Source organism: Cynoglossus semilaevis, chromosome 12 (genome assembly GCF_000523025.1).
Source record: "Cynoglossus semilaevis isolate Cse_v1.0 chromosome 12, Cse_v1.0, whole genome shotgun sequence".
In the NCBI taxonomy this organism is placed as follows: Eukaryota; Metazoa; Chordata; class Actinopteri; order Pleuronectiformes; family Cynoglossidae; genus Cynoglossus; species Cynoglossus semilaevis.
The window spans coordinates 11,643,803-11,653,399 of NC_024318.1; the positions used below are offsets into that span (position 1 = coordinate 11,643,803).

A 9,597-nucleotide genomic window follows, 5' to 3' on the forward strand; every position below is an offset into this window, starting at 1 on the left:
ATATATATATATATATACATATATATATATATATATATATATACATATATATATACATATATATATTACCTGCAGTTGTCTGTTGACTGAAGAAATATTGATTTTTGATTGATGACAATTTAAGACTATGCTTCAGTTTTTCCCCCAGCAGAATTCCAAAAATGTCAATATATGAAGGGCTATACATACATTGCATTCTAGCTCTGCTAAGATCGCCTCTTTAATGCATAGCCATAGGGAAAACATATTTCTTAGTTTGTTCGTCGAGAACTTGTTTTCCTCTTCTTCTGGAATTTAACCTTTCCATCAATCAGATGGGAATTTTTATCACCCTGATCTCCCGCTCCCTCCTTACCTCTTACCCTTACTTCTCCTCTTCATCCTCTCCTTTTCTAAGCTCTGAGCTTGAAGCAGTCTGACTCTGAGTAAAGAATGTCCATCTGGGTTTCTGTGACTCACACACCCTGCAGCTTGTTGACCTCTGTCAGATAAATAAATACAGTCTGTTAGGTTGCTACATGTTAGTCAAGAAAAATGAATTAGTACTTCAGAAGAGAGATCCAAACTAACAGCTAACGGAAGCTATTGTTATACTTTGGTTTAAAAAAAAAACATCCAGTAGGATGACAGAGTGACTGCTAGTGCAGTACAGGCGATAGAATTCAAGGTAATTCTCACCTAGTAAGATATTCTTTTCTTTTCTTGTGAAGGACATGAAGTAGTTCCAAATTACTCAGTCTCTGTGGTGCTGTAGCTCAGAGGCAACGCCTCTGTCAACGGTGTGGAAATCCAGGGTTCACCTCCTGGTAGAACGGACAAAGGATGGATGTCTTCTGACAATAATACCCCTGACAGAGGAGAGCTTACAAAAATTTATTTGGCTGAATCAGGCAAATGTTGGCAGTACATCACACTTCATCTCCACAGCGCAATTCAAAGCAGGAAAGCATAGAGGGGGAGAGGGAGCGGGCAGGAAAGTAGAAAAATAGACAGAGACTCCAAATGTAACATCACCTCACCTGCAGGAGAAAGCTTTAGTTGAACCTTACCCTCATGACGTGCTGTTAGTAATAAATGTAATTATTCAACATTGTGCTGCTTAATTTAAGTTAATACCAGACATCGATCACAAACCCAGTCGTAAAAACCCCATTAGGCAGACGGAAAGTGTACACGTCTACCTGCTGCAGGCAGCAGAATCAATAGATCAACTGTTTCATCAATGAAAACATGTTGCCATGTTTTTGTCTTCTTACAAGTCAAATGGAAGTAATCAACAATAAATGGATGGTACTTAAACAATTTGACATTAACTAAAGCTGCAGTGGTCTTTGCAGTTATTGGCCTGAAAGTGGATGGAATATTTCTATAAACTTAAAATTATTTATCTACACATGTAAATATTGTGAAAACCCTACAAACATATTAATCCAGATAATCTTTAACTAATGTGAGTTTTTTTAGTTCTATTGGTCAATTTCCACCTCACCGTGTTATAAAAAATTGACATTTTCAATTATATTGTATAGTGGCAGAAGATAATTTGATTCCAGGTTAACATTTATAGATCATAGCATCTCAACCTGTAATATTTGGGTGCTGGCATCTCATTTCCTGTTGCAGTCCCACTAACATTCATTACAGGGAAAGTTTGTTTAAAAATTAAACAGAAATGCTGGTATCAGAGTTTTTGAAGAAGAATCCAACTTTTGTAGAATCAAAAACAAACAACTGGTGTTCAGGTGTCCAGACTAACACCCGATGCATGGAACCTCCATCAGCAGGTGTCAACCTAAATGTGCTTCCATTCTTTTTTCCTGTTTTTTAGGGCTGGTGCATGCCAGGGTTCACTGGAGTGTAGCCTTCACCCGCCTTAGCGTTTCCTGGATTTTCCGTGTTTGGCGCTCCTTGGACTGTTGGAAGTTTCTATCGTTGTCTGCTGCCAATCTGTGGATGTTGGAGGAGAACAGCCAAGTGATGCGTCGCTGAAGGTAGGTCTGCAGCTCCTGGTCGGGACAGTAGGAGAACATCACCTCCTGGAAGGCATGGACTTGACTCACCACCTTTGCGATGCTCCTAAAACCACATTTCAATGATGAGAAATCGATCTGACAAGTCATACTTTAAATACACATTTAGAATATTTATTTATCGTCTAACCATCAGGCTTCGCTCTTTGGCTCTGACCTTAATAGGACAGAAAAAACCCCACAGCCTCCATGCCACACAGCTGCTAGATCACCTGACCTAAGCATCTGTACTGAAAACCTCTTTTCCAACTGAACCCATCCCACAGGCACCATCTGGTACAACTCTGGCACCTCCACCAATAGCCCAATTCCAACAGCTGTGTCATTACCATCTAACTGCCACTCTCCGTGGCCCCAGCATCTGGTCAGCCATATTGAAGCGAGGAAGAAGGACACTGGGAAATTAGTTGGTAAACTTTCTCATATGCAGGCGATGAGTATGTCTGAATAGAGTCATTCTTTTTGGACAGAATGACACCTGGGAAGACACCTGGACTGTCCTTCACCTGAGCTTGCTCCACTTGTAGGCTCCAGTAGTGAGTGTGAAGGCGCCGATCTCCAGCTGCTGCACGTGCATGGCGAGAACATGGACTGGCGGCAGCGTGGGCTTCATCTTTAGGTGTCTCCCAGTTATCAGACACAGGTCATCACTCTTCAGAAACACCTGAACATAGAGCAATGACATGCCTATTAAAATTATTTCTTCATTTTGTTTCACACATGCTGCCGTGTGAGGGACGACAGCATTAGCTGCAGCCTCTCATCACACAGGAAAGTAACTGCTAAGTTGTTTTTTTATTGATTCATTTGCCCTTCATATATAAACAGCATATGTGTGTGTGCCTGCCTGGACACATCCACTCATACACACCTGCACAGCCCGGAGCTCGTCCAGTATCTCCAACACTTTGGATGGCAGATGTTTCCAAACCTGTGAGGAGGAGGAAGTGTGCAGTGTTTTTGTTCAGTAATGCGTCAAAATTGTTTCTTTTTTATTTCCTCTTCTCACAGGCACACGTTTCCTTAAAATTTCATCATTCACATTTAATCAGAAAGTGATATTTTCTCATTTTCCAAAACAAATTAAAACACAAACTAATGTTGTATCACAGCTGAAGAAAACGTTTCACTTCAGCACAATTACACTACGGATAATTACTCCCAGAACGCATTTGTGGATGCATTTATTAAGACTTACTGGTAACTGTCTGACGCTCACGTTCTCCAGACCTGCCAGGACCTGCATGGCCGTGGCAAAGTTCCTCGATTCATAGCAGTGCTTTCCAATCCATAGATACTTTGTCACTAAAGCAACTTGTGCCTGTGAAGAAGAACAGCAGTGGTAAAAAATAATGAAGCTGAAGTCAAAGAGATTCTTTTCATTTTAACATATCAGAGCTAAACAGTCACTCATATTATATTACACAACTTACTCATGTACTTTTTGATGAGGACAGTTCCCGCTGGTAAAGGTTACAGATGAAAGGAAAAAAACAAATTTGGTTCAGGCTGTCAAAATACATGCATTTCCCCTTTACCTTGGTGGAGTCACAGAGAACTATTTCAGATGAGATCCAATTGGTAACACTGTCAGCATATGTGAGAAGCTGCTGCAAGTGGCTGTCTGACGCAGTGCCCTCCCGTACACTGTTGCCCTCTGCTGGAGGAGTGTGCTGAGACACATTCCTGTTCGGAGGGCAGAAAGAACTTCATTAGAAAATGTCACGGAACCCAATAAATCTCAATAAAGGACAGAAACATTCAGAATTGACAACTTCCAACAATCGTACAATTATTTCATTAACAGTTTTGTGGCCGCAGCTTTGTTAAAGTATTGGTCACAGAAGTAATTTTTATAATATATAAAAACAAATTTATCAAAACATTTCATTGCATTGCAACACAACAATTATCTATTTAAAATAAAGGGTTAATATCATATGTGTTGTAGGATTCATGCAAATTCGGTTGTTCTTTCAATCCTTTCCTCCAAAAACTACATCAGTGGTTAAATTATCAAGAACTAAACACCATACTCACTTGTTTGGGATTAACATATTGTCCGTGATTCCCTGTATCCTCGAGTTGAGAAAATGCACCGGGTGACATCCTCGGAACATCTCCTGCATCAAATATTGTCATGTATTATTAGAGCTCTGTCGCCCTCTTGTGGTTTAAACGGAGTAAGCGTACCTGCTGCAGGAGTGTGAGCTGCTGGGCTATGTGCTGTGCACTGCATTCGTTCTGGCTGAAGAGCAGAGTTCCACAGCACGGCACTGGCAAAGCTGCAGCGATGGAGAAGAAATTCTCTTTAGGAGTGGACGCAGAGAGTTCCACAGCTCGTGAGATCCTCCACTAAAAGGTCAGAAAGAAGAAAGGAAATTAAACAACAACAAAAATCTCTAAAATAATACATTGAACATCCATTGTATATTAAAGGAATTTAAGTATGCATTGATGTGTAGTTTACCAGAGTAGTTCTGGATAGAAGTTGTTTTTTTTTACCTTTCTGCCAAGATCCTCTCTTGATGAATGCACGCTCATGCTGTCAGTCTCCTCGTCCAAGCCAGTTGGACTTAATCGGTTTTGTCCTCCACTAGTATTTTGCAGGTTGTGAAGAGCAGCAAGAAGGACTTGTCCCCGGGCGTCTGAAGGAATGACCTGCAGCAACATTGACACGTCAGTTACTACAGTCGTTCCCAATCATGGGGTCATTTCAGGGGGTAGGCAGAATTGTCTTTATAGTTTATATTTTTTAGTTTATACCTTGAGTTCTGTGAATCAAGGTATTTTTTTGGTTGAGATAATTTTTTTATAGATATAATTTAGAAATGCAAAAAAATAATTATTTTTTTATTAGGTTTATTTTGAACTCAACAAATGAAGTAAAGAATTGTGTTGTATGTGAAGAAAAGCCAATGAATCAAATTCCCTAAAATCTGCATTTAGTCAGATTAATATTTACTATATATATAAAATATACACTTATAGAATATATTAGCTATTATAAAATGATTATAGTTTGGGGCGCAGTCACTAATGTTTTTGTACTGACTTTAGATGATAAAATTATTTATATGAATTTCTGTTTTATATTATAAATAAAAAAATGTACGATATACATTTGCTGAAGGGAGTAACTGCAAATATCTAAAAATAAATTACTATATCTTTTTCTTTTTTTTTTTTTACAGATGAACGCAGATATATCACTCTCTCTAACAACCATGCCCACAGTACTGTTGCAGTCAGTGAGGGTGATGTACCTCAGTATTGATGAAGTTCTCTAATGTAGCCACGAGACTGGACTTTGGTGTGAAATCCACTTCTGTGCAGGTTGTTATCCAGAACTGGAGCAAATCCAAAGTGCGACGGAAGATTTTTGTATTTTCTCCTGACGTATCTGGGCCGTGTCTGGAATAAAACACACACACATAATGATCTGACACTAAGTTAAATATATTACATACACATACATCATTTTTGATCCTTGAAGAATATAAAGTGTAAATGATAGATGGATGAATGGAAAAATAAGTCTTTAACAGAACACATACTGGCTACTGTACCTTGCCGCACTGATGAATTTATTCATCAAGAACTGCAGTAACTGCTCAGGAGTGCAGAGGAAACGGTAGGTGTACAGGAACTGCTGGATGTAGCCCTCTGACGCAGCATTTCTGTGATAAAAGTGATAAAAATGAGTTTGTTCAAGGCATCGCTTCTTAGGTTTTATCTCAAAACCATTCAAGTGCCTAATGTCTCAGTACGTAGGTGCAGAGGCATTCAAACATCTACAAGGGCTGAGTGTGAGGCGTCAGTCGGCCTTCACAAGTTCAGACACTTGGAGTTGTTTTCAGGCATGTCGACACAAGTGAAGTGAAGGCTAAACCCCCAGCAACAACACCTGCTGTAGAGGTAGGCCATGAGGCCCTGAGGAGACCCCGCCTGCAGGATTCTTTTCTGTTTACTGTTGCCAAAGTTCAAAAAGGACACGTCCTCAGAGGGATGAAGATCAACGGAACCAGAGACTAAAGAGGGCAACAATGACACTTCCAATCCCCACTGTTCCACACTGAGAATCTACAGAAACATAGAGAACCTTGATCATCACATCCCCACATGACATCATGTGTAGAGATTTAGATAAAAATATGATCTAGTTTTTCTCTCTCCAAGTACCTCCAGGTATTTCATGACAGACTCCAAAAACATCACTTTCGATCTAAGCTCCTCAAGCTGGGACTTCAGTTTGGAGAGCATCAGTTTGTTCGCAGAACCTGTTGGATAAAGTTCGTACCATTTTAGCTAAGCTTAGGTCACCATCATTGACCAGTGCTCTTGATTAAAACGTTACCTTTGTGTTTTCTCTCCTGTTGAAGGAGCTTCAGGTAAAAATTTCTCATCTTCTTCAAATTCCTGGTTTCAATCATGAGCTGCTGCTGCAGTTCCTGTTTGAAGAAAAGTAACAGGAAATCAAACAGCTTTTCTGTGACATAGCTTTGACTCTAGCTGATGTACATTTATGAAGTTTTGTGCAATAATAAAATGCCTAACATTATTAAGCCTTTCATTACAAGTATCAAAAATGTAAAAAAAAAAAAGTATAAAATTGCTGTATTGGTGAATGTGTTATGATTCATAAAACACATTTAGTGCTGTGTCTGTGCCAGGATCTGATAAATAATTCAGGCTCTTCTGCTGTTTGTTCAAACACAGAGTAAAGGTTAGCTGTGAGTCCATAGCAGAAGCTCTGACAGGTTCACTCACCTGTCTCTTCACATCCAGACACGGGGTTCCTGTGTGCTGTCCCAGACTCACAGCATACTCCGACACCTCAGGACTAAAACACTGTTCTTCAAAGATTGCCAAGTACCAGGCCGGCCTTAGAAAAAGACCCAGTCCCCCCGCTTTAGATCCAGGTGTGAGAAACTGTTCTGATACCAGCGAGCCGCTGTCCTCCATGTCCTCCGAGCTGTCAGGACTCATCTGCTCATCATCACAGGCTTCCAGCAGCTCTGCCTCTCCCGCTGACGTACACTCCACTTCAGAGGGGCTTTCATCAGCGACCCCCGCCATGTCATCTCCTCCCTCCATCAACCCTGTGTCTGAGGTGTCCATGGTGATGCCTTTACCAGTGAACAGGGAAAGGAACCAGAGCCAATAGGAAAAAAAGGACGACAAAGAGAGAGATGTAAGAAGTTCAGAAGTGGGCGACTGGAATGGCTTTGGTTCTTTGAAAATTGAAGCCAGAAACTGAGAAAAAAAATCACATGGAAGGAGCAGCCAAGCAAACAGAACATGTCTGGAAAACACAATGTGCCATATGACAGCACTGCCATCGGTACACATGGACAACCCCTGGCTGCACAATGAATCCAGTGTTAAACAGATGGACCCAAAGGAAGTTCACCCTCTTTATTGCTATTATTAATAGCAACACATACATTCTCTTCTTAAAAGCCTGTCTTTGTGTAAGAGTTTGCTGGGAATATCAGCTCAGAGCAAAGAACATGAAGACAAATGTTGAGAGGAAACACAAGAATCTGAACAACAACAAATGTTTCTACCCATCAGTCACCAGAGGTTTGTGGTTCAACAGGATTTATGATCTGTGCTTTTCAGACTTTACAGTCTGGTCTGTTTGAATGTGAACACTTCAACTTTTAGATTTAAATAAAACATGAACCTGTGCCAACATATTTTCCAAGAGTTAGTACAACTCCTGAAAAAGGCTTAAATCCACAGAGCTCAGTTTGGAAATGTATTAACTGACAAATACAGACAAAGGAAAGTGATTTTTACTGACAAAATGTTAAATATAAATATTATGAGGAAAATGTAAAGTAGCACAGAGACAAACTAAAATATTTTCCTAATCTCGTGGTCTGATCAATACATGTCTTAGTGCATTAGCACAAGGAGCATTTTTTATAGTGTAGCCGCATTTAAAAAAGCTATAATTTTTTATCGTGATGTGGACGCAGATGGTAATGAATCTCTCCCTAAAATAAAATTCCCATCAATAGATTTGCTTTAATTCTTCTTTATGGCTACAGTAAATTGATTCAAAATCGCCCTGAGATAATGTCTGATAATGTCACTACAGTGATCGTCACAAATCTTTACACCTTCACAAACCTCTGTCTAAACAAGGAGGAAGGAAACACATTTCAGTCTCCTACCTTGACGATCACTGGGCTGTTGAGTCTCCAGCTTCAAATCAGAATCTGCAGGAGCAGTTTCACCTCTGACATGATGACACACAGTATCAGTTTCTCTCCAGGAATCCACCGAATCAGGACTGGAAATGTGAATGTTTCCATTGAGATCCAGCCGATTGTGCAGGGAATCTTCCTTTTCTCTCCAGACACTGGCTATCAGGGGTGATGAGAGGTCTACGCCTTTCACAGCCTTTGATGAAGTCGGACTACTACAGCTCCTGTAATTGGATTGCACACACACACAGACACACACACACACACAATCATTTTCTATGTGAAGTGTCTTCCACACTCCCTAGCCACTGACTCAATATTCCTAAATTAGTTAACCAAGGCATAAATATTTCTTTTACTTTGACCAAACCTTAATTTTAATTCCAACTAAATCTTTAAGCTCAAAATCTCCTTTTATTCACTGGGTGTGAAATGTGTTCCAATGTGTCCTTACAACAAAAAAACCTCCTTAAGTAAATACGTCACTCACCTACACTAACACAATGGTAACATCATAATCTGGGACCAAAGAACATCAGACGAGTCTGACTCAAGTAAAAAAAAAAACAAACACAAGAAAGTGAATGTAGCACAAGACTGGCCAAATCCTTTCCTTGTTTTACAAGACGTCTCCCATAAACAATAATGGGAGATGGTGACATAACCACAAAACAACGTAGGTCAAGGGTGTCATAAAACAAGGACTCACACACACACCTCAACACAGAGTTTAAACATTGGTCTCTTCGTTCTCAGGTAAGTCCTGTGACTAAGGCTATAGTGCAGACAGCACTAAAAAAAACAAGCTTCATCTTAAATTATTTAGCACATTTAAACCTGTGTTTCTTCACCTCCATTACCCCAGTCAATAAGGCTCTACATGCTTCCTCAGTCTGCCTGGACACAATCCACATCACTGACAAACATACTGGACAACTGTTACCATGGTGACCATCTAAGTATCCGTCTGAAGTTGTATGAAGTGCATCACGCGCTCATGCTCATTTGCATGACATGTACGGCTGCTGAGTGTATGCAAAGTGGAGGTCATGTGTGAGACTAAGTGTCGGTTCTTCAAAAAACGTGGAACAATGAAGTCGTCATCTGAACATAGGCACACGGACTGAGGTGATACACTCACTGCTACTAGGTGTGGTTTATTTTTAACTAGTGCCAGTACTTGGCATTGATGAAGTGATTATGAGTAGTAAAGAGCAGTTAGCCGTTAGCAACTTGCTTTAGAGAATATTCGTCTTATGTGTACGACAGTAGATTCCCAAAGGAGACATGAATTATTGACATTCTACTCACAGTGTTGATGGACTGTTGTTGACCAGGCAGTGTAAGAC

General features: G+C 40.1%; 1 protein-coding gene across 1 annotated transcript in view; it reads right to left on the reverse strand.

The window, feature by feature from the left end:
- Window positions 1-859: 859 nt before the first annotated feature.
- Window positions 860-9,597, reverse strand: part of kndc1 (kinase non-catalytic C-lobe domain containing 1) — a 24,304-nt gene continuing 15,566 nt past the window's right edge. The window contains exons 17-32 of the mRNA XM_008322213.3: window positions 9,560-9,594; window positions 8,216-8,472; window positions 6,801-7,159; window positions 6,388-6,481; window positions 6,213-6,310; window positions 5,938-6,113; window positions 5,600-5,710; window positions 5,297-5,444; window positions 4,536-4,691; window positions 4,224-4,385; window positions 4,071-4,153; window positions 3,569-3,716; window positions 3,229-3,351; window positions 2,902-2,961; window positions 2,537-2,694; window positions 860-2,076 (exon numbers count right to left, since the gene is read on the reverse strand). Coding sequence (XP_008320435.1) covers window positions 1,848-2,076; window positions 2,537-2,694; window positions 2,902-2,961; window positions 3,229-3,351; window positions 3,569-3,716; window positions 4,071-4,153; window positions 4,224-4,385; window positions 4,536-4,691; window positions 5,297-5,444; window positions 5,600-5,710; window positions 5,938-6,113; window positions 6,213-6,310; window positions 6,388-6,481; window positions 6,801-7,159; window positions 8,216-8,472; window positions 9,560-9,594 — 2,397 coding nt within the window. The 3' untranslated portion in view covers window positions 860-1,847. The remainder of the gene's footprint in view (window positions 2,077-2,536; window positions 2,695-2,901; window positions 2,962-3,228; window positions 3,352-3,568; window positions 3,717-4,070; window positions 4,154-4,223; window positions 4,386-4,535; window positions 4,692-5,296; window positions 5,445-5,599; window positions 5,711-5,937; window positions 6,114-6,212; window positions 6,311-6,387; window positions 6,482-6,800; window positions 7,160-8,215; window positions 8,473-9,559; window positions 9,595-9,597) is intronic.